Source organism: Macrobrachium nipponense, chromosome 19 (assembly GCF_015104395.2).
Source record: "Macrobrachium nipponense isolate FS-2020 chromosome 19, ASM1510439v2, whole genome shotgun sequence".
In the NCBI taxonomy this organism is placed as follows: Eukaryota; Metazoa; Arthropoda; class Malacostraca; order Decapoda; family Palaemonidae; genus Macrobrachium; species Macrobrachium nipponense.
Genome location: NC_061088.1, coordinates 57,972,373 through 57,998,051, shown reverse-complemented (window position 1 = coordinate 57,998,051; position 25,679 = coordinate 57,972,373). Strand labels below are relative to the sequence as shown.

General features: G+C 40.6%; 1 protein-coding gene across 3 annotated transcripts in view; it reads left to right on the top strand.

Annotated features, from left to right (window-relative positions):
• The window catches only part of LOC135217351 (WASH complex subunit 4-like), a 953,363-nt gene that overhangs the window by 727,884 nt on the left and 199,800 nt on the right, over positions 1 to 25,679 (top strand). For all 3 annotated transcript variants that reach the window (XM_064253202.1, XM_064253195.1, XM_064253186.1), the window contains one exon: positions 5,571 to 5,750. In XM_064253202.1, the coding sequence (XP_064109272.1) occupies positions 5,571 to 5,750 (180 nt within the window). The remainder of the gene's footprint in view (positions 1 to 5,570; positions 5,751 to 25,679) is intronic.

Sequence of the window (25,679 nt, the reverse complement as noted above, 5' to 3'; positions counted from 1 at the left end):
TGTTTTTAAAAACTACATTAACACCAAAATTCTTCAGAAGATGTGAGATATCTTTCATATTACTATTATAAGGTAGTACAAGCAAATTTTTGTTGTTGTAAGGCTCTTTTTGATTTTGATACATGGTCTTTTTTGCCGCTTTTAATGCATTGTTTAGTACATTATCTGGATATTTCAGTTTCTTGTCTGTATTTCTGAATTCTTATCTATTTCCTCATCTATATATTCTGGGCTACATACCCGTAGTGCTCTTAAAAACATAGAAGCAAACACTGATCTTTTAACCTTATTGTTTTGTCCAGAATAGAAATGTACATAGGAAGAAATATTAGTAGGTTTTCTGTAAACACTATATTTAAACCCTCTACTATTTCTCCGTATGAGGACATCCAAAAAAGGGTAGGCATTCATCTTTTTCTATTTCCATAGTAAATTTAATTGATGGTACTAATTGATTTAACCTGGCAAAAAAGTTATTTACATCTTCATTCCCTGGCCATACACAAATTATGTCATCAACATATCTAAACCAAGGTACATTGCGTGGAATTATATTATTTAAAATTTTCTTTTCAAAAAATTCCATATATAAATTACTTAGCACTGGGGACAGAGGGTTTTCCCATTGCCATACCAAAATTTTGTGAGTAGAATTTTCCGTTGAATTCAAATTTACAGTCTTTAACACATATTTTTATTAGTTCAATTAAGGTGCTTTTAGAAAATGGAATATCCAGTTGTTTGTTTTCTAATAATTCCGATAAAAACTCCAATAAATCATCAATAGGCACTTTTGTGAATAGAGATACTACATCGAAGCTCACAAGTCTCGATTCACTATTAACTTTTACACTATTTAGTTTATCTATCAGGTCCACATTATTCTTAATATTGGCATTAGAGATGTTACCTACCAATGGGTTAAGGATATCCACTAAATATTTTGCTAATTTATAAGATGCGGAACCCCACTGAGCTGATAATTGGTCTGGCAGGGAAGTTTGCTTTATGGGTTTTTATCGTAGCATACATATACGGTAGCGATGGGGAGGTCACACACACCTTCTTTATAAGACTTTCGTTGCATTTTAACAGATTTTTCACTTTTATTAAAACCACTATTCAAACTTTCTATCGGGTTCTTATTTAATTCTTTATAAGTGCTATTATCACCCAAAAGACTTTCCATTTTTTCTATGTATTCATTTTTGTTTAAAATTACTATGGCACCTGATTTATCTGCTTTTGTCATGTGTATATCTTTATCTTTTTTCAGTTCATTGATGGCATTCATAAATCTTTTGGGTACGTTTGTGGTGTCTGACTTTTTCATGCTTCCATAAATCACTCCCTTAATTATGTTGACATCTTCACTAGTTAAATCACTATATTTTTCTAAGTTGCACAATCCTTTAGTAATTTCTACACTGTTTATACTTCCCGTTGATAGAGCAAAATTTAAACCATAGCCTAAAGCACTGGTTACTTTACTATCCAGATGCTTGTTTGATAAGTTGACGACACATTCATGATTGGCGTTGGTAGTCCAGGGGCTTCTTTCGATCAGGAGTTTCATTTTGTTGTTATGTTTACGTTTAAGCTTCTGATACACTTTCTTCCTCATATTCAAATAACAATATTCCTGCAGAGAATCTTTCCAATCCGATGGTATTGAAGCTTCAAAATGACGCCTTTTTCTCGATAAATCTTCAAAATTCTTTTTAGTTTCCAATGTCTTAATACTGATATGTTGGTCCAAAATAGATCGTTGTATATTTCACCGAACGGTTGGTCTTCTAATTTTGACAAGGACTTGGTTATCATTGATCTTGGTATCACTTGTTCATCACGACATTCACGTAGAAACCGCAGGTGTTCCTTGTTTGTATGAGCTTGAATGAGGGCGTCTGCGAAGTCAGTGACTGCATATTCCAAGATGGGGAAAAGAACACAGAAAGATCGGAAGGAGCTCGTGGTATCCTTTGATGATTATAATCACTTTAGCTCGTGATTCATTTATCACACATATCCACAGGTGAAAAATAAGAGACAGGGTGTAGGTCCTGACCGGTTTCGGCTTTATTTTCAAGCCATTGACAAAGGACTGATACATAGTATTAGAATTCACGAGTATATATACTACAAAGGCAGTACTGACGAACATACACACAACAGTTTGAGACTGCAGATCCACCCACAGGCAGGTGTCAAGGTAGGAGTGGCTTTCAAAAATCATTAGGCTATGGTTTAAATTTTGCTCTATCAACGGGAAGTATAAACAGTGTAGAAATTACTAAAGGATTGTGCAACTTAGAAAAATATAGTGATTTAACTAGTGAAGATGTCAACATAATTAAGGGAGTGATTTATGGAAGCATGAAAAAGTCAGACACCACAAACGTACCCAAAAGATTTATGAATGCCATCAATGAACTGAAAAAAGATAAAGATATACACATGACAAAAGCAGATAAATCAGGTGCCATAGTAATTTTAAACAAAAATGAATACATAGAAAAAATGGAAAGTCTTTTGGGTGATAATAGCACTTATAAAGAATTAAATAAGAACCCGATAGAAAGTTTGAATAGTGGTTTTAATAAAAGTGAAAAATCTGTTAAAATGCAACGAAAGTCTTATAAAGAAGGTGTGTGTGACCTCCCCATCGCTACCGTATATGTATGCTACGATAAAAACCCATAAAGCAAACTTCCCTGCCAGACCAATTATCAGCTCAGTGGGTTCCGCATCTTATAAATTAGCAAAATATTTAGTGGATATCCTTAACCCATTGGTAGGTAACATCTCTAATGCCAATATTAAGAATAATGTGGACCTGATAGATAAACTAAATAGTGTAAAAGTTAATAGTGAATCGAGACTTGTGAGCTTCGATGTAGTATCTCTATTCACAAAAGTGCCTATTGATGATTTATTGGAGTTTTTATCGGAATTATTAGAAAACAAACAACTGGATATTCCATTTTCTAAAAGCACCTTAATTGAACTAATAAAAATATGTGTTAAAGACTGTAAATTTGAATTCAACGGAAAATTCTACTCACAAAATTTTGGTATGGCAATGGGAAACCCTCTGTCCCCAGTGCTAAGTAATTTATATATGGAATTTTTTGAAAAGAAAATTTTAAATAATATAATTCCACGCAATGTACCTTGGTTTAGATATGTTGACGACATAATTTGTGTATGGCCAGGGAATGAAGATGTAAATAACTTTTTTGCCAGGTTAAATCAATTAGTACCATCAATTAAATTTACTATGGAAATAGAAAAAGATGAATGCCTACCCTTTTTGGATGTCCTCATACGGAGAAATAGTAGAGGGTTTAAGTATAGTGTTTACAGAAAACCTACTAATATTTCTTCCTATGTACATTTCTATTCTGGACAAAACAATAAGGTTAAAAGATCAGTGTTTGCTTCTATGTTTTTAAGAGCACTACGGGTATGTAGCCCAGAATATATAGATGAGGAAATAGATAAGATTCAGAATACAGGCAAGAAACTGAAATATCCAGATAATGTACTAAACAATGCATTAAAAGCGGCAAAAAAGACCATGTATCAAAATCAAAAAGAGCCTTACAACAACAAAAATTTGCTTGTACTACCTTATAATAGTAATATGAAAGATATCCCACATCTTCTGAAGAATTTTGGTGTTAATGTAGTTTTTAAAAACAATAAAACAATGAAACAGGTACTTATTAAGAACTCCCCCGACAATGCTAAAGGATGTGTATATAAAATCCCGTGTAAGTCTTGTGACAACTTTTACATTGGTCAAACGGGGAAAGCACTGGAAAAAAGAATAGAACAACATAAACAATGTGTGAGATAAGCACAGGGAAATAGTGGTATATTTGTACATGTTAGTGAGAACAATCATGCTATTAACTGGGAAGGGGCAAAAAAGCTGGTGTGTTCTAATAATGCATTGGAAAGGAATATCATTGAATCTAGTTTTCTAAAAGAAAGTTACAACAATAATATGAACATCAGTCAAGGAATGTATAAACTTGATCCTTTAATATCAAAAGAAATTTGTAAACTGTTTAAATTTTAAGGTTGGCTGTAGAGATATATGAAAAATAGGATTATTATATTTGTAAACACAGTAAAGGGCAGTAGTGGTAATGAGATGTTCAACCCCGCCTCCCTGACACCTGTCAGGTGTGGACTTGTACCCTAAGCGGTAGTATCCCTTGAGAATTTATTGTAAATTTTAGCCTAATGATTTTTGAAAGCCACTCCTACCTTGACACCTGCCTGTGGGTGGATCTGCAGTCTCAAACTGTTGTGTGTATGTTCGTCAGTACTGTCTTTGTAGTATATATACTCGTGAATTCTAATACTATGTATCAGTCCTTTGTCAATGGCTTGAAAATAAAGCCGAAACCGGTCAGGACCTACACCCTGTCTCTTATTTTTCACCTGTGGATATGTGTGATATATATGTATATATATATATACATATATATATATAGATATATATCTATATATATAATATCTGTGTGTGTTATATATATATATATATACACATACACTCACATACATACATACATACATACATACTTACATCCATCCATCCATTCAGAAACCGCAGACAACCACATCAAAAGGAAGAACATTTATTAACTGCAGAGACGTTGCACATATACAATGTGCATCTTCAGTCTGTTGATGTATAAAACATACATATTAACCCTGAATAAAAGTAGGATTCTTATTACAACAAGTAAAGATTAATACAAGACTAAAATTAGCTTAAAATTTACAGAAAGGATTAAAAGTTTATGACAAGTAAAACCAAAAAGTAAAAAATACAAATCAGAAACAAATACCAAGGCACAACCAAACATTAGCTGAGAAGGAAAGAGGTAGAATGACTAGACCTGGGCAAGAAGTTAAAAAAACTATGCCAGATAAAGCGGAGAAGATGAAACAACACTATTCAATGCGTGAACGACATTTAATATATAATGACTCTAGAGTGGTTAGGTAATCAGAGTCTTTAACTGAACCTAAAATAGAGAAGTGTTGTTTCTTCACCTCCATCTTACAATTGATTGCGTAATTCTTGTCCATGTCAACCAACATGGGTGGATGGCGTCATGGACAGAGTAGCTTTTCAAGCTGTAAAATTGTTGGTCAGATACATTCTGAGCCGTTTGATTATTTATTAGGTTCTATTATGTTTTAAAAAGATTAGAAAAATACATTTCAGTTCTTGGCTAACTTCAGTCTATCCTTCTAAATGTGTGATTTTTTTGCTCATGTATACTGATACTACAGTAAATTTTAGTCATCCAAGGTATCAGTTAAGACCAAAACCAGCATATGAAAAGTGAATTCAGAGCAAGCAATAAAGAAAGATATTTTTAAAGCTCATAAGTGGTCAGCCAGAGCCAAGTATACAGTATGTTTTATCCCAACTATTTTCAGTGGGTTAAAAGGCCTTTAATGATATATTAACTTAATAAGGAAAATATAATATTTTTTGTAGTTATTAATAGTTAATTGCATTTTGTTGATTTCTTTTCTTACAGGGTGTTGATGTACTGGAAATAATGCGCAATATTCACATCTTTGTTCAGCACTATCTTTACAATCTCAATCAACAGTTCTTTGTTGAAGCCGCAAGTAACAACAAGCATGTTAATACAGTCACTATAAAGCATATAGCCAACTCTATTCGGACACATGGAGCTGGTATCATCAATACAACAGTAAGTTATCTCTGCTGGTTTTTAGTAAGTCTTTATACTGGAAGGTGAGTACTTCATAAATGCTATTATTTAAAAAAATGCGATTTTATGTTAAATGAGCAGGTCTCTTCTTCTTCCCAGCTTTATCCCTATTCGGGGTCGCCGTTTTTAATGAGTCTCTTTCATCTACCTCTGTCCTGTGTCATTTCCTCCCATACTCCCTTCTCCCTCATATCTCTAATGCAATCTCTCCACCTGGTCTTAGGTCTTCCTCTCCTTCGTGTTCCATCCACCTCCACGTCCATCACTTCTCTTGCCATGTGTTGCCCTTCTCTTCTCATCAGGTGGCCATATCATCTTAACCTTGCCTCTTGCACTTTCTTTGATGCTTCAGTGACCTTTACTGTACCCCTAATATGTTCATTTCTAACCTTGTCCTTTTTGGTTACTCCACTCATCCACCTAAGCATCCTCATCTCGGTTACGTTCAACTTTCTGCCCTCTGTTTTCTTTAGAGGTGCTGCTTCCAAACCACATGTCATTGCTGGTCTGACCACTGCCTTGTGCACTCTGCCTATGATTGTTGTTTGCTGGTCACCATCCAATTCGGTTGTCATATATTGTCTTTTTCCTGCTTATTCCTAAACCTCTACTCTCCAAGGCATATCTCCATCTTTCAAGCTTCTCCTCCAGTTCTTCCCTGTTCTCGGTGACCAAGACTATGTCATCTGCATAGAGCAGACACTATGGTGGCTCCTCCCTGACATCCTCTGTTAACACATTCAAGACAATGTTAAACAGAAGTGGGCTTAGAGCAAATCCCTGATGTAGCCCGGCTCCAACTTGGAAATTTTCTGTTCTTCCAGCTGTAGATCTGACGCTGGTCTTTACATTTCTATACATCTCCCTGATCATTCTGATATACTTCTCCATCACTCCTCTCTCCCTGAGACATCTCCAAATTTCCTGACGTGGTACTCTGTCATATGCCTTCTCAAGGTCTATAAAGGCCATATGCAAGACCTTTTGCTTCTCTCTGTACTTTTCCATAATTTGTCTCAGAGTGAAAATACCATCCACAGTGCTGAGCCCCTTCATGAATCCTAGCTGCTGTCTGCCGATGGAAACTTGTTGCCGTAATCTTTCATCCATAATTCTTTCAAATACCTTCAGTGTATGTGACATGAGCTTTATTCCTCGGTAATTTTCACAACACTGAATGTCCCCTTTCTCTTTGAATACTGGGATTAATATACTTTCTTGACACTTTTCGGGTATCGTCTCACTTGCCATAATCTTTTTCATTAACTGCCACAATATCTCAATTCCTTCCTCATCAAGAGCCTTCCAGGCTTCTGCAGGTATGCCATCCAGTTCCACCGCTTTATTATTTTTCATCTTTCCCAGTGTCACTCTAACCTCAGCTTTTGTTATTTCTGTGACTGGTCCACAATTTGTGTGTCCATCTCCTCTTAGAAATCTTTCATTTTCTTCATTCAATAAGGCCTCAAAATATTCTTCCCATCTCATTATGTCTCTCTCCTTTCTCAGTACATTTCCATCCTTATCCTTAATCTTTCTTATGTGTGTTATATCCTTGGTACTCTTATTTCTCATGTGTGCTAGTTTAAAGATCTTTCCTTGCCCTTGGTATCCAGCTCTTTGTAAAGCTGATCATATGCTCTATCCTTAGCAATTGCTACAGTTTTCTTTGCTAATTTTTTTGCTTCCTTATAGGCCATCCAGTCCTCTTCCATTTGGGTCCCCTCCCACCTTTTCTTTGCTTCTCTCCTTTGCTTTGTTGCATCTTTCACTTTTTCACTGAACCACCACGTTTCCTTATTTTCGAACATCTTGTCACTACTCTCACCCAATATTTCTCCAGCAACCCTCAGTATTATTTCCATCATTCTGTTCCACCATTCATCAACATCTTCAATTTCATGAGTTAGTTCCTCTAAAACTTTTTCTTTAAACTGCATACAAAGTTCAATCTCTTTCAGCTTAAACTATTTAATCCTTTTTGGCCCCTGCATTTTTTTCTTCCTTATTTGTTCAATTTCCATAACCAAGTCCAGCACTACCAAACGATGTTGCATGCTCACATGGTTTCCTTGTATGACCTTACCATCTTTTACCTCGCGTAAATCTTTCCTCCTATACATCAAGTAATCTATCTGGCTGGACCTTCCACTGCTTTTGTACATAACTAGATGTTCTTGCCGCTTGGTGAAAAAAGTGTTCACCAGTACCATATCCTTGGACACAGCAAAATCAACTATTCTCTCACCCTCTGCATTTCTTTCATCATAGCCATACCCACCATGTATACAGCTGATCACATGATAATTCTGGCCTACGTGCCCATTCAGATCTTCGCCGACAGGGCATCTTTCATCTGCTGGTACCTTTTCCATTTCCTCCTCAAAGTCCGACCAGAAGCGATCTTTCTCTTCATCTGAGCACCCTATCTGGGGTGCATGTGCACTAAAGATGTTAACAGTGCAATTTTCAATCATCAGCCTGACCCAGATAATCCTATCATTTCTTCTATTTACTTCAAAGATTTCCTTCTTCATTTCATTTGACAGAATTATTCAAACACCATTCCTGCCTTCTTTATTTGCTCCACTATAGAACATCTTATACCCCTCTCCAAGGTCCCTCGCTTTGTTACCTTTCCATCTTGTTAAATGAGCAGGTAGTTTTGATTATTTTTTATAGCGTATTTCAGAAAATATTTCATTGTATGAAGACTTAAAACTTGTCAGAGAGCATTTTTTCTTTACTTTTTAATATGAATTATGTTGTGTTTAGAAAATGGTTTTCTACTCCAACTTCCATACATAACACTTATGAAGGTCCTTATTCTTTCATTTCCTAATAACCCCATCACTTGTATATGTCCACAGATGTGCCCTTTGGATGTGTGCAGTCACTGCACAATCTTTTGTTGAACTGACTAATGAATATCAGTATTTGCATGGCATATGTGCCTATGTGGGTTTTTTGCAGAGCTGTTAACAACTGATCAATTTTACCAGACCATCTTTTCCATTGTTATTCATAACTAATTAATTAATTTATTGTTCTAATATTGTTGTTTGTAATATTTCCCCTCCCTTTTCCTCTTTTATAAATGATAAAAGTGTGTTTCTTAAACCTTAGCGTGTAGTTGTCTCTGCTAGCTCTGTATTCTGGATCATAGACCTTGCAAGTGGCAGTTAATCATTCTAAGTGATGTACCTATATACTTTTCTGAGAACAATGCTTTTTGCATCTGATATTGGTAGTTCAGGTGTTTTGCAAGGAATTTTTATATGTTACCTTCCTTTGAAGGTTAAGATCTACACATAACTAAAGAAAGGAATATCCTTAGATTATTCACTGGAAAAAACAACGCTCTCTCTCACTCTCTCTCAGCTAAACTAAAGCAGGAGCAATAGCAAACCCATTATATTTAGAAATGTATACCTTATTCACAAATCAAGCAGGATGAATGAAATGAGGTTAAATGAAGTAAATGGAGTAACCATTAAACAAATGATAAAATCAACCCCTGCCATAGGTGTTATGCCTTTTAAGCTTACTAATTAAATCTCCATATCATAGAAGTCAAATAAACCCAAAATACATGTCATATTTAACTGTCAATTTCTGTGTATTTTGTGACCTCACACCGATACATCTGAGAAACACAAAAGAAAAAGGGAAGAATTTTAAATTTGACACAGAAAAAAAAATTATTATGAGATTTCCCATCCCATTTGATCACCGAACCCCTAAAACTACTGGGAAAAGGCGAAATAAAGTAACTATGAAATGCCTTCTTACAAACAGGAACCTCTACATTAGCTTCTTATCAGGTAAGTTTTTTCAAATCCCTTAGTACCAATACAAATCCTCCCTGGCAAAAATTTTTTGGGAATTGTACAGATAGGTTGCGTCCTTCAAAGTAGATTCTGACACCACCGATGGTAAAATGTCCCCAGAAAAAAAGCCTCTCAGAAGCTGCTCTCACTGCACAAACTTGAGTTTTAATCTCATCTAACAAAGTAGGGTAGTTTGATAAGTATAAAACATGACTGTTACTATATCTAAATCACTCCGAACATCATCAACAGTAACCAACATATTCAAGGATTTCATAAATTTCTTAAAACCCTCTCGTAACTTATTATTACTATCCCATAACGACGTTAATGCTTTCCCTTATACAGCTAATTCCACCCCCACTTGTTCAACCCTAGCTAAACTTGCAATTGACAAACCCACTAATGTCCCTATTACTGCCACAGCCCCGACTATTTAACTGGGCTCCCCTCTTAAACCTCTTAGGTGTAACCCTCAATATTAGAAGACGTTGTGTCCGGAAGCCACATTAACGTATATGAAATCTTGCCCTGTACCCTGTCGGCTGTAATCTTGACCTCAGTTAGCAAATTATGCAACAGATACTGTCCAGCATTTATTTCATCTAACGAAAACATTAATGTTCTCACTTTATCCTGAAACGGCACTTCAAGCTTTGTCATAGTGGAACCAATATCTTCAAATTCAATACTAAGCATTACTCATTGAGACGACAACCATATTTTAATGTCCCTGCTTGATAATTATGCCAGACCTTGAAGGTACTTTTGTTTTGGCCCAGACAGCCCCCCCCCCCCACCCCCCAAGGCTTTGAGCAAACAGAATTTCAGCATCTAAAAAGAACAACAAAAAAAGAAACCCAGAAATAAGTAGACCCCGAAACAAAAAATAATCATTGTTACCCAAAAACCCATCAGTTCTGCTAAGTGCGTCACACTTACACAAGAAAACAAAACTAACTAGAGCTACCCAAATATAAAAAGTTAAACAAAATCCTAAAAACAACCCATGTGCATTCTTCCTCACATTTAAAAAAAATTCTCGGTAAAAAGAAAAAAAAAGCAGAGGAGGAAAAAATAACTAACTAGGAAAAAGATTCCACCTACTATGTATTTAACTGTCCTCTTTATCTTAGATATGTGGGTGAACCTATACAGCCCTGTATCCTCATCTAGAATAACAAATCTATTTCCCTACTTTATTTCCACAGCCTGAAACGGACCCTCAAACTTAGGCCCTAATTTATAATTCAACTGATTTATGACATTTATCTTTACCTTGTCACGACAGCAACTCGAATATTATCTGACTATAAATTACTTCAGTCAACCATTTCTTATGTGTTAAACTCAAGATTTATGCTAAGGCACACATATTTCTCCTTAGCTGTAGAAATAATGACCTAACCGTATCATCACAACTAACGGGGGCAGACAATAAATCAAATGTGCCTAATGGTGGATAACCAAACAATGCTTCTGCCGGAGACATCCCTATCGTAACACTAACCATGGTATTATGCTGTTCCAGACTTTTGCAATATACTGCTCCCAATTCACATCATTGCCACCTACAGTGATTCTTGAGAGCTTCAATTTCCTTCCTATTGGCTCATTCACACAACCAATTAGCTTCTAGTCTGTATGGAATAATGGTAACTTTTTTTAATCCCATAAATTTTGTGAGACATTCGAAAGTCTTATTCACAAATTCTCTCCCATTATCAATAATAAATACCTCCAATACCTCTGGAACACCATACCGACAGATGTACCCCTGAAAAAAGTCAATAGCAACTTATTTTTTAACGGAAAAATCTCGACAAACCTAGTCAGCTCATCAACAACCAAAAAATACCAAGTATAACTATATCTCGATTCATAGAAATTCCCAAGAATATCCATATGTACCCTCTGAAACAGTCTACTAGGAATAGGAAAAGAACCTAACTTACAAGAAGTAGTCTTTGCTGGCTTACATGCATTACAAGCAGAACGTCCCCCACAATATGTTGTTCACTACTGAGAATTTTAGCCCTGAAGGAAGCTTCGTAAATGGTAAGGGATTTCTGTATTAGGAAACATGGCCTCACTGGGGATTTTATCAGATAATCGGGCTCAATTAATGTAGTCTAGGCATAAGAGATTATGACTTACAACTACTGTTCATTAAATGTGTAAGTAATCCAGGACCATCAATGTTGCCAGGTTCTGTAGGAGGGGCTCTGTAACCAAGAGTTGTCCATTTTATTCTTACGCCTACATCCATGTTATGTTTTTTCCCTTTGTTGTGCAACACAAAACAAAGAGTTTTAACTAGTGTCATTACACTTTCATACAACATAGAATGGCCAACACTACACCTAGTAAAACTTACTAGATGTCAGGGTAGTGGGAAAACCATCAAAGATGCTTAGCAGGTTTATCTCTGGTCAGAAATAAAGTCACTGTGGAAAGTTTGCTGCTTTGAGTGAAATGAACAACATAATATTGGTTTGATGATTCATTCTATGGAAGGACAATGTTTTTGGTGATTTGAGATTCAGAAAGAACAATACTACCTACAGAATGGCGGTTACATCCACAAGTTTGGCAGTTGCTGTGGAATTTTAGAAGCGCTCATGTAAACTTATTAGCATGGTGATGAACAGATGATTACCACTCTTTTGATGGGCCTCAGGCTAGAGCAGTGGATGTGTTTCCTTAAATTTGGTTTGATTCACTCATAGGCTTTCCCCTTGTATCTACCCTAAGAAAGCATTATTGAGCAATTTCAAGTTCAAGAATTGCTTAGAGCCCTTGTCATCATGGCTATCACTCGATTCAAGTATGAATGCTCTGGGATGTAGTTACTGATGTGGCTAATGAGACCAATTCTCGTGCCACATACTCTGTCACAATTGGGGCATGTGTTGTTAGGTGGGAGTGGAGGCTGTGGATGGACCTGACGAGCTTCACTTGCAGCTCTACGGTTCTCCAGATGCTGCTTTCTGTTCTCTTCATAATTTTTAATTCCATCTTTCACGAACTCCAAGCAGATCGCTCCACTGTATCGGTCTCCCATTTTATGGTCAGTGTCACATAGTTTTAAGTTGTCTTTTAAGCTGTATTTGAATCTCTTTCTTGGTTTGCCAACATCTCGAGTCCCGTCACTTAGCTCTGAGTAAAAGAGCTGCTTAGGAACTTAGGAAGGCAGCTGTCTGCCATTCTGACAACATGCCCTACCCATCTCAACTGGCTTTTTATTATAATGGCCTCAATACTGAGGCAGTTGGCCTCTTCAAGAACACTTACATTAGTGTGGCGGTCTTCCCAAGTTATTCTCAAGATGTTTCGCAAGGACCGCTGATGGAATTTCTCAAGGGCTTTAACATGGCGTCGGTAAGTTGTCCAGGTTTTGGAACCTTAAAGAAGGGTAGGTAGGACTATTGCCTGATATACCCTTATTTTGGTGTTAACATGCAAGTCATGATCATCAAAAATTTCCTTGCTTAGTTTTCCCAAAGCTGAGTTAGCACATCTTAGGCAATATTGAACTTCGTCATCTATATTGGAATTTGAAGATAGATGACTGCCCAGGTACGGGAAGCGGTCTACAGTTTCTAGAGCTTCTCCATTCATTTCTATAGTAGGTGCAACTCTTATGGCTTCAGTTGGGGTGATTGATATAATGCTTGGGTTTTTCCGATGTTGATGGAAAGCCCAAGACGAGAGTAAGCATCTGCAAATGCATTCAATATAATTTGCAGATCATTTTCAGTTTGAGCACAGACAGCGTTGTCATCCGCATACTGAAGCTCAGCGATAGTTTACTTTAGTTCTTGCCTTTAGCCGCTTGAGATTGAATATTCCTCCATCTGTTCTGTAATTGATGGAGATACTTAGAGGCAATTGCATAATCTTGAATGAGGTGCAAAACAACAGTTATAAATATGGAAAATAAAGTAGGAGCAGTGACACAACCCTGTTTTACGCCTGACTTAACTTTGAAAGGTTCAGTAAACCTACCATTAGCCATTACAGTCACCGACATATTATCATGTAGTAACCTCAGGATCTTTATGAATTTTGGTTGGCATCCATATCTACACAGTATCTCCCAGAGCAGCTCATGCTTGACACTGTCAAAATCCCATGTAAAGGGGTTTTGTTGTTCTCAACATTTTCCTTGTAGCTGCCTTGCCGAGAAAACCATGTCAGTTGTACCAGTCTGAAACCACACTGAGACTCAGGGAGTATCTTCTCAGCTAGAGGTGTTAGTCTTGTAAGAATTCTTGCTAAGACCTTCCCAGCTACTGACAGGAGGGTAATTCCTCTAATTTCCACAAACTGATCGGTCCCCTTTTTTCTTATACATTGTGTTGATAATTTCATCATGCATCCAGATTTTTTCAGTTAGTTGGCGAAGTTGATGATGTAAGGTTGGTCCTCCATATTTATATGTTTCAGCAGGAATGTTGTCGGGTCCTGTAGCTTTGTTGTTCTTCATAAAGAAGATAGCCAACTCCACTTCCTCTAGAGTTGGTACCACTGCAAGTGTCATATCCAATGGGAGGCAAGGGAGTTGTTGTAGTACGTCCTCATATATCACAGGGTCTATTAAGTAGTTCTTTAAAATGTTATTTCCAACGAGACAGGATTTCATTATTGTTTTTAAGGAGTCGAGTGCCGTCTCGACTACGTAAGGGTGCTAGCCCTTGGGAACTTGGCCCAAATATAGCTTTCATTCCACTAAAAAGGCTTCTCATGACATTTCTGTCAGAGAAGGATTGGAGCTCATTTGCTTTGTCTGTCAACCACTTGTTTTTCATTTCGCTTGTGGCATTTTGTATCTGAGCTTTTGCTGTGCAGTGTATTTTCTTCTTTTTTACAGACTTTGGGTCATTCAGATGTTCAAATAGATATTTTCTGGCCTCTTGAGTAAGATCTTGGATAGCTGCATCATTCTGATCAAACCAATCTTGATGTTCGTATTTCTTCAGACCAACTGATTCTTTACATGCTCTGATTACGGACTCCTTAAATTTACTCCAGTGATCAACAATATTGGTTGGGTATTCCTGTTTTAGTTTATTAGTGAGACACAGCTGAAGTTCAAGCTTATTAGAGTCATTCTTAAGTGAATCAATGTTAAGCTTCAGTCGCTTTAGTGCATGCGCGTTTCTCTTTTTAGTCAAGATCTTCATCCTAATACAAGAGTAAACCAGACGGTGGTCAGTCCAGCAGTCTTCGGATCCTGTCACTGATCTTGTAAGTAATACATCCTTTCGATCACGAGATCTTACTATAATGTAATCTAAGAGATGCCAATGTTTAGATCTAGGATGTTGCCAGGTGGTTTTAAGTTTATTTTTCTGCCTAAAAAAGGGATTTTGACGAAGGAAAAATCTATTTCTGGGTGATTGGTTTGTGTCGCCCTGTGAAATAATCCTTAAGTTCATTATTTCTAGGTAAATAACCTAATAATTACCAGAGAAAAAATAAAATCCAGAAAATGTCAGTAAAACTGACTCGCTCACTCTATAAAAGAAGTGTCGGTATGGTAACAGGGGCGAGTGAGACCACTACCACGAATTACTTGCCATTTAGACATTCCACCTCAAAATCCCCACCTGAGAGAGCTGATCCCAAAGGGTGATGCGCCCGCTACTACTACTAATACCGACGCCAAGCGGAGTGCAGCGCCTCTAGTGGCCATCCTTTGCAAAGATGTCCATCTTGGCCTGCAGGGTGGGAATGCAAGAACAGGGTGGGTTTCACAGGGCGACACAAACCAATCACCCAGAAATAGATTTTTCCTTCGTCAAAATCCCTTTTCTGGGCTCAGTTCGTGTCGGCCTGTGAAATAGTACCAGAGAAACAGACAAGATGACAATGAAGGTTCAAATGAAACAAGAAATAAAATAAGATTAGAATATAATATAAGTGAATAAAAAAATTAGTTACATGATAATAATATAAGGTTACTTAAAACTAGCTTAAATTAAATAATGTAAAGCACAGTTTAGTATAATGGTAACCAAAAAACAATCATTTAAAGAGATTCACTAAAATTAATGGGATATTTACAAAATATACAAATCCATTGTGTTCTACCCTAGCATAAAAATAAGGGTAGAAACACTGAAGCACATTTAATTGTACAATCTGTGGGTGCCCCTAGCGAAAAAATAAGGGGCAGTCCACCAAGCTGAACCTAGCGGCTAAGGATAGAGGACCACGTAGAGCATAGCAGTAGGGTGAGGCATGTTGGACAAGGTAGGTAGAAAGGAGACCTGGATCTTTATACTACAACTACTGTGCAGAGTCAGGGGAAACTATGTTTCCCGCTGCTACTGCTGAAAATTTTAATGATTCCAAGGACTTCAGGTAATGACGTTCGAAGACTGTCGGTGATTTCCATCCAGTATATTTCTTAAGATCCTCAAAATTCATATGTTGGAAATAATTAATTGAAGTAGCTACTGCCCTGATATCATGTGCTTTTGGGAATGATTCAGGGTTGGCTTGTTTAATGATGTAAAGGATCTGCTGCCTGATTCCTTTAACTGATAAGGTGCCACCTTTTTCCCTCATAAAAAGAGGACCTGAGGATCTAGAGGATGTCTGAGATAGAAAGGCTCTTAAGGTCAATACTGGGCAAAGGGAGGGATCTTGTGGAAGAGGAATGACTTTCCAAGGGGCCCACCTTGCAAGAGGATCCTCATTTTTTGCTAAAAAACTGTGATCCGGAGACAGCAGGGCTTCTCCTGAGGGGAGAAATTCTACATGACCCGTATCTCTGGATAGAGCCGACAGTTCTGAAATTCTGGCCCCTGAGGCCAGACTCAATAAGAATAACGTCTTCCTAAGTAGCATTATAAATGTGCAAGACGAGTTGTCAGTATCCGAGGCTAGTTTGAGGACGTCATTTAAGAACCATGAAACTGAAGTAGGCCTTTGAGAAGGTCTAAGTCTAGCACAGGCTTTGGGAATAGACGTAAAGTAGGATTCTGTTAAGTTTATTTGAAAACCCAACTGAAAGATTTTCTTCAAAGCTGATTTATTAGTGGTAATCGTACTAGCTGCTAAGCCTTTTTCAAAAAGAGATCTGAAAAAAGATATGGCTAAGTTAATAGTCATGGTTGTAGTGTCCGTTTCCTTCAGGAAAGATGCCAACTTTTTGACAGCAGAGTCATATTGTTTAATAGTTGATTCCCTTTTATCTGATTCTAGAAAAAGGGATTTTGACGTAAGGAAAATCTATTTCTGGGCGATTGGCTCGTGTCGCCAGCGAAATAATCCTTTAATCTATTATTTCTAGGGTAAATGTACTAACACATACCAGAGAATAAATAAATAAAGAAAAAGGTCAGTACAACTGACTCGCTCACCCTCCAAGAGGGTGTCGGTATGAACACTATGGCGAGTGAGACCACTACCACGAGCCGAATGCCAATAGAAATCTCCCACTACAAAATCCCCACAAGAGGAGAGCCGACCCCCAGAGTGGGCAGCAACTACTACTACTCCATCCCATGCTGCCGACTGCTGCGCCTCTGGTGGCCATCCTGAAGTTAGCAGACAATCTTGAGCGATGGGATGGGTAGGGTGGGATTTCGCTGGCGACACGAGCCAATCGCCCAGAAATAGATTTTTCCTTACGTCAAAATCCCTTTTCTGGGCTCAGCTCGTGTTGCTGCGCGAAATCGTACCAGAGAAATAGCACAAGATTGTAAATTTAATTCAAGAGGTCTCAAATAAAAGATAAAATAAAATAAAAGAATATAATTGCTAATAAAGATACATATACACAATGATACAAAAATAGAAATATTGCTTAAATTAGACTTAATGCTAATAATATTTCTTAACTTAAGGTAATTTACATATATACAGGGGTAATCATGGCATATATGATCAGAAATAGTATCTGTGTATTGATATGTATCAAGAACTGTAGAGCAATTAAGACAATAAATTGAATCAGAACAAACTTCAATAATAATAATATATAAAGGAATGTATATAACTTAATATACAAAACCCGTAACCATTACAAATAAGATGTATCCCCTAGCATAAAAATAAGGGGATCACATCCAAGAGATCAATATATACAATCGATTGTGAGTGTCCCTAGCAAAAAAATAAGGGACACCCACCATATCATCATAAAAGCAGCTAAGACACAAGGTAACCGTAGATGAACAAGGCAGGAATAGACGAACTGTTGGGTGAGACAGGTAGAAAGGAGGACTGGATCTTCTACTAAAGATTAGGCAGAGTCGGGGGAAACTATGTTACCCGCCGCCACTGCTGAAAATTTCAGAGCTTCCAAGGACTTTAAGTAATGACGTTTAAATACTGTCGGCGATTTCCATCCAGTATATTTTTTCAACTCATCGAAGTTCATGTGTTGGAAATAGTTAATTGAGGTGGCTACTGCCCTGACATCATGTGCTTTTGGAAAAGAGTCAGGATTGGCTTGTTTAATAAAGTACAGGATTTGCTGCCTGATGCCTTTAATAGATAAAGTACCACCTTTTTCTCTCTTAAAGAGAGGACCCGATGAGGATGAGGAGGTCCTAGACAGAAAGGCTCGTAAGGTCGATACTGGGCAAAGAGATATATCTTGTGGAAGGGGTAGTACCTTCCATGGTTCCCACCTCATCAAAGGATCTTCATTCTTAGCTATAAAACTACGTTCCGGAGAAAGTAGCACTTCCCCTGTGGGAAGGAACTGAATATGATCCGGATCCCTGGATAATGCCGACAGTTCTGAAATTCTAGCTCCTGAGGCCAAGCTTAATAAAAATAGAGTTTTTCTTAAGAGCATTATAAAAGAACATGTGTCATTATCAGTTTCTGAAGCCAGCTTTAGAACATCATTTAAGAACCATGATACTGACGTAGGCCTTACAGAAGGTCTAAGTCTAGCACACGCCTTGGGAATAGACGAGAAGTAGGAGTCTGTCAAGTCTATGTTGAAACCAAATTGAAAAAATCTTTTTCAAGGCTGACTTGTTTGTCGTAATGGTGCTAGCTGCTAAGCCTTTTCAAATAAAGACCTGAAAAAGGATATAGCTGAATTGATTGTCATGATTCTAATATCTGATTCTCTCAGGAAGGTTGCTAACTTTTTGACAGCAGCATCATACTGTCTCAAAGTTGAATCCCTTTTATCGGATTCCAGGAAGAGAATATTTTGAGGGTCAATATTCGCATCCCTTTTCGCTGCAAACTTCATGAAATCCATAAATTTAGGGTTTTGAGAATCCCTGAGGAAGCGAACACAGTCTTCGTTTGTACTGACTGGGAGAGCCTGGGACTGGGAATCCGAAGAGGGCGAAGACCCAGTTCCAGAATTAGAGGGTACCAATTGCTCTTCGGCCAGTCTGGGGCTACTAGAGCCACTTGACCCTTGAATGTCCTGAGTTTGTTCAGTACCTTCATGAGAAGATTCACTGGAGGAAAGACATAAATCTTCTCCCAGTTGTTCCAGTCTAGGGCCAGGGCGTCCGTGGCATAGGCCAGAGGGTCCAGGTTGGGGGCCACATAACATGGGAGTTTGTGGTTCGCTTGGGATGCGAAGAGATCCACTTGTAGACCTGGAACTCTCTGAAGAATCCATTGGAACGAACTGTTGTCCAGTGACCATTCCGACTCTAGAGGTACTGATCGGGATAGAGCATCTGCTATGACGTTTCTCACTCCAGCTATATGGGTGGAGGAGAGGTGCCAACTGAACTTGTCCGCCAGGGAGAAGATGGCTACCATGACATGATTTAGATGACGTGATTTGGAGCCTCCTCTGTTTATACAATGTACTACCACTGCGCTGTCCAAGACTAGCTTTATGTGGGAGTACTTTGGCGGACGTAACCTTTTTAGAGTCAAGAGCACTGCCATTGCTTCCAGTACGTTTATATGGAACTGACGGAACTGAGGTGACCAAGTTCCCTGAACTTTCTTGAACTGGGAATATCCTCCCCAACCGCTTAATGAAGCGTCTGTGTGGATGGTAATCCCCGGAGGAGGAAACTGAAGGGGCACTGATATCGATAAGTTCTTGACTTTCGCCCATGGGCGGAGGCGATTCCGTAGAATCTGAGGGACTGAGGATAATTTGTCCCTGGACCTGACATTTGCTCGTGAGCGCCAGATTCTGGTTAGGTCTTTCAGTTTGGCTTTCATCAAGATGTTTGTCACTGACGCAAACTGGAGTGAACCCAGGATCCTTTCCTGAGTTCTTCTTGACGCAAGTTTGTGACTCAGAAATTGCTTGACTGACTTCGCTATTTCTTTCCTCTTGGCCGATGGAATCGACAGAGTATGGGAGGATAGATTCCATTGAATGCCCAGCCACTGAAAGTTTGACTCTGGAGTGAGTCCTGTTTATCTTGAAGCCTAGATATTCCAGGAACTGAATCACTTTCAGTGTTGCTCTGTGGCATTCCTCGACTGTTGGAGCCCAGATCAACCAATCGTCGAGATACGCTACTACCATAACCCCTTGCGATCTTAGTTGTTGAACTACTACTTCCGCCAAATTCAGTGAACACCCGGTGCTACGTTGAGCCCGAAAGGAACTACCTTGAAGGAGAATGTCTGGTCTCCTATCTTGAAGCCCAGATACGGACGGAAGTGTCTTGCAATAGGGATATGATAGTAAGCGTCTGTAAGATCGATAGAGGTGGTGACGGCCCCACGGGGAAGTAAGGTCTGCACCTGCGAGATCGTGAGCATCTTGAACTTGTCGCAGCGAATGGCTAAGTTTAAGCGGGACAAGTCTAAGATTACCCTTCTTTTTTGTGAGCCTTTCTTTGGCACGCTGAATAAGCGACCTTGAAATTTTAACCTGTTGACTCTCGCTATAGCTCCTTTCTGAAGGAGGTCCTCCGCATACTCCGTCAATTCTTTGGATGGAAGTTGGCGGAAAGGTCTGGATGGGGGTGGGTTCGCTATCCAGCTCCAACCCAGGCCTTTTGACACAATGCTCTGCGCCCACTTGCTGAAGTTCCACCGGTGGCGGAAGTGAAACAGCCTCCCTCCTACCTGAAAATCCTCATTGGTTTTGGTAGCCTCCTCGGCCTCCCCTGAAATGCTTTCCTCTATTAAAGGGCCCTCCTGATCCTCTCCCACGAAAGGATCGCTTACCTCTGCCTCCCTTACCCGAGCAGTCATACTTCTGGGAAGCCTGTCCCTCGAAGACCTGATTGTAGGCTGGAGAGAGAGCGTAAGAGGTGGAGGGTTGAGGCTGAGGGGAGATAACATAGATTGGCTGCGACTGAGCCTTGGAGGTAGAAGGTTGGGCTGCTTGCACCAACAGGACAGCTGGAACCTGCTGAGTGAAGCATGGCTGTTTCTTCTGGTAGGGCTGGAAACGTCTGGGTTTCCTTTGAGCCTTACCCTTAATCCCTTGATCCTGGCGTCTCCTGGCCGTAAGACCCCAACGGTCTTTAAGGCTTTGGTTCAATCTCGTAGCCTCTGCCTGGACCTCCTTCACCATCGCCTCTGGGAAGAGGTCTGCTCCCCAGATGCTTGATGTAAGCAACTTATTCGGCTCGTGCCGAATTGTTGCTTCTTGGAGGACATGTTTCCTACAGTTCGTCCTAGCCGTGGCGAACTCAAACATATCCGACTGCACCGTTTGAGTCAGAGACTTGGTAAGAAGCTTAAAGAGTGGCTCCGAGCCATAGGCAATGGTAGCCACCTCGGTCATGGCCATGGTATTAATGGACCTGGCTAATCTCGATTTGGCATCGAATTCTGCCTGAATAAGGCTATCTGGAAGCCTAGGTAGCTTCTCACCAAACTGCTCCATAGCACAGTCTGGTTTGAGTTTGCCTGCTGAAAAGGTGTTGGGCAAATCTTCCCACAACTCACCGGCTGAGGGAAGTAAAGGAGACGTAGGGTCTGCTTCTTTCAGCTGAGGCATCGAATCCCCCTTCTGGGCTGCTGGAATGGTGGTTGTAGCGATCTTCGTCAAGAAAGGGAGCGGGGTACTCTCTTCCATTGTAAAGATCGTAAAAGGACTCTTGAATGGTTGAATCTTTGTATTGGAACAATCCATGTCCTCTAGACACCTGAGCCATTCTCTCTGAGCCTGGTCTCGTGAATAGAGGACTGTCTCTTTCGGTACCTTATCGTCCCGAGTCATGGCCGAGGCGGTGAGCCTGGCGTAGCCGATGAACGGAGGCTGAAGGTCTTCCGGGTAGAACTCGAAGTCTTCAATCCTCCGAGTTCCACATTCCGGGATAGAGATAAGCCCGTCTTGGAAGGGGGCGTATGACGCTACTCTCCAAGGATTGTTCATTGAGAACGGAGGAAGAGAGTCATACGGAGGTAATTGGGCTCCCCCTGTGCTGAAAGGTGGGGGAGAGGCTAGTGGAGCTTGGCTCAGTCCGGCTATAATGTTGTCCTGAGAGATGATCCTATCAGACAACCGGGAGATCATTTGTTCCATGCTGGTTTTCAGAGAACCCACCAAATCGCCCACTTGTTGCAACAGACCAGCGTTGGAATCCAAAGCCGGAGCTGCTGCGGAGGTGGAAGGGTGGCTCTGAACCGGAACCAAAGGTAGTGGAACTGTCGACTCCGCTGGAGTGTGTGATCTCTCCCTGGAGGATCTACTCCTAGAGGACTTAGAGCCGGACCCAGAGGTTTTAGATCTCTCTGCTCCGGGATTTCTAGCCGGAGACTTACGAGAAGAAGATGACGCCGACGCCGTCTTTTTAGACGACGACGACGTCTTCGTCAAGGTTTTTACTGCTTGACCTTTGACCTTGGGTCTAACAGAAGCGTCAGGAGAAGTATATAATTCTGTACCTGTAAAGCCTTGGAAGGATGGAGAGGTTGCAGGGGTAGAAGATCCAGTGGCACCCAAGGGCATCCCTTGGGCGTCCAACGTACCTACCTCGACCAACAGGTCGTCTACACCTACCATAGGTTCAATATTAATGTCCAACGTCGCGACTTCTGAGGAGATGTCCTGGCCTTGATCCGTCAACGAGGCAGCCAGCTGTTGCTGAATGAAAGCGATAGTCGGGGCCGCCTCTGCTGGGTCGACGTAGCCTGTTGCCTTACCTCCGGGAAAGATCAGTACCGCCAACTTCTTTTCAAGAATGTAGGGCATACCCTTGGCGGCGTTCTTCCCAAAACCGCCGACCCAGGCCCGCAGGGTTGCCAGTGCGGTATCCCTCACAGCCGGAGCCTGGAAGAGAGGGTATCGATTAGATTTTAAGGTTAAACTTAAAACTAAAACTAAATTAAAAGCTTAACTTAAAATTATAGGGGCTGCAAAACCCCATGAATTTGATCTTAAGTTTGGAAGAATTAAAGTAAAAAAACTTAAGAACTATAACAAAAAGAGGACCAGTTAATGGAGTTGGAATACTTACCCCGTCTAAGAGCTGGCTCACCAGATCATAACAGATGGTGCATGTCTCGTGATACCAGACCTGGATGTCCCCGTGCAGAGTCGCGCATGGAGCATGGGACCGGCAAACTTCATGTCCACATGGGTCTTGAAGTGTGGCGGCGCATCCCGGATGCTCACAGTTGGTGGTCTGTAAGTGAAAAGACACATGAGTATCTTAAGGGCTATCACTTACAGGCTAAAGGACAGAAGAACTCCGTTGCATGCCGGAGCTCGGAAAAAATTTTGGCATAACCCCTCCCTTAACGCCTGAATAGGCTATAACCCCGGAGAGATCCGGTGAGACAGGTAAGGGAGGGGGGATGGTTTAAGGTAGCTTAAGATAAACTTACTAGTTTAACATAACAGATCTTAAACCTATAAATAAGTATGTCCCGGTCCACCCTGCTGGGTGGACTAGCACCTTTCCGCTGGATGCCAGGGCTCCGGTAGTAGAGGAGCCCCAGTAAGGTGGGAAAGGGCGAGAGGACATACAGACTCGGGCTAGCAACGGAGCGACGGGGTAGCGACGGAGGGGGGAAAGGCCAGTCCCCCCACCTTACCATCCGGCCGAACCGAGAAGCTGGAGAGGTCGGGTCCAGTCTGGGTCTGTCCCGTCCCTCTACTCCCTCCGCCTGGGGGGGAGAGGGAGGCAGGCTCGGCGTATGCGGAGCGAGCCTGGCTTCGACCAACCCACCCCCGACTCATGGAAGACGGGAGGGGGAAGATGACTGGACAGGCGTCTGGCTGCTCCGTGATCACGTAGTGACCACGGGGCGGTAAGTACAAAATAATGAAACAATAAGGCCTAGAAAACACAACCGGCTGATCAGAGAGATGCTATCGGGAAGCAACCGAACTGAAGAGCGGTAGCATATAGGCCCTATGGGCCATAACCTAGGCTAAATGAAGCCAGACGCCTACACTAACCTAAACATAATATAATATAATATAATATAATTAAAATGAATAAACATAAAGAAAGAAAACAAAATAGTAGGAGAAAAAATCCAGGAGTGTACGACTAACCCGAAGGAAAGTCTACCACTCAAAGCTAGCCGGGGCCGATACTAAGAGCCGTGGGACTAGGGTTCCCCCCCCTTGGGGATAGAAGGAGCCTACATAAGGTAAAACATGCATGCATGATAAAACCGTGTAGACTGTACCCTAAAACAAATCGGATGAATAAAATAGAGCGTACTAAAGTAAGGGGATGTTCTGGGTATGGGAGACCAAGAACGAACCCACCACGAGGCAGAACCATGCTGCCATGCTTCCGACCTAGAGTTCGTATTTATACCTAAAAAACGGCAAATACGGGCTCAGGGCCGGAAAAAACCAATTAGCCATAAACACTGAGTACTTAACTTAGCTGCTGCGATGGCTGCACGCTCCATGATAAATAAATCCAAAGAAAAGGGCACAAAAAACACAGAATAAAAAAGGGCACGTGTGTATCGTGTGCGCTAACTTAAAAGGATGGCCACCAGAGGCGCAGCAGTCGGCAGCATGGGATGGAGTAGTAGTAGTTGCTGCCCACTCTGGGGGTCGGCTCTCCTCTTGTGGGGATTTTGTAGTGGGAGATTTCTATTGGCATTCGGCTCGTGGTAGTGGTCTCACTCGCCATAGTGTTCATACCGACACCCTCTTGGAGGGTGAGCGAGTCAGTTGTACTGACCTTTTTCTTTATTTATTTATTCTCTGGTATGTATTAGTACATTTACCCTAGAAATAATAGATTAAAGGATATTTCGCGCAGCGACACGAGCTGAGCCCAGAAAAGGATGTTCTGGGGATCAATGTTAGCATCTTTTTTAGCCGCAAACTTCATGAAGTCCATAAAGTTAGGGTCTGGAGAATTCCTGAGGAAGCGAACACAGTCCTCATTTGTACTGGTTGCGATAGCTTGGGGTTGGGAATCCGTTGAGGTCGGAGACCCAACTCCAGAAGCAGGGGGTACCAGTTGCTCTTTGGCCAGTCTGGAGCAATCAGGGCTACTTGACCTTTGAAAGTCCTCAGCTTGCTCAGAACTTTCAAAAGAAGATTCACTGGAGGAAAGATATAGATTCTTTTCCAATGATTCCAATCTATCGACAAAGCGTCCGTGGCATAAGCCAGAGGGTCCAGGTTGGGGGCCACATAGCAAGGAAGCTTGTGGTTCGCTTGTGACGCAAATAGATCTGCTTGGAGACCTGGCACTCTCCGGCGTATCCACTGGAACGACTTGATGTCTAGAGACCATTCTGACTCCAGAGGGACTGACCGGGACAATGCGTCCGCTATAACATTCCTTACCCCTGCCAAGTGGGTGGCAGAAAGATGCCATTTGTGCTTGTTTGCTAGAGCGAAAATGGCTATCATGACATGATTCACGTGTTTGGATTTGGATCCTCCCCTGTTGATGCAGTGTACTACTACTGCACTGTCCAAAACTAGTCTTAGATGAGACTTCTTTGGGGGAAGTAGCTTCTTTAGGGTAAGAAACACTGCCATTGCTTCCAGCACATTTATGTGGAGCTGGCGGAACTGAGCGGACCAAGTCCCCTGAACTTGCTTGAACTGTGAGTATCCTCCCCAACCGGAGAGGGAGGCGTCTGTGTGAATCGTTAACGCCGGAGGAGGATATTGAAGGGGAACTAACTTGGCAAGATTCTTCACTTTTGTCCATGGACGGAGCTG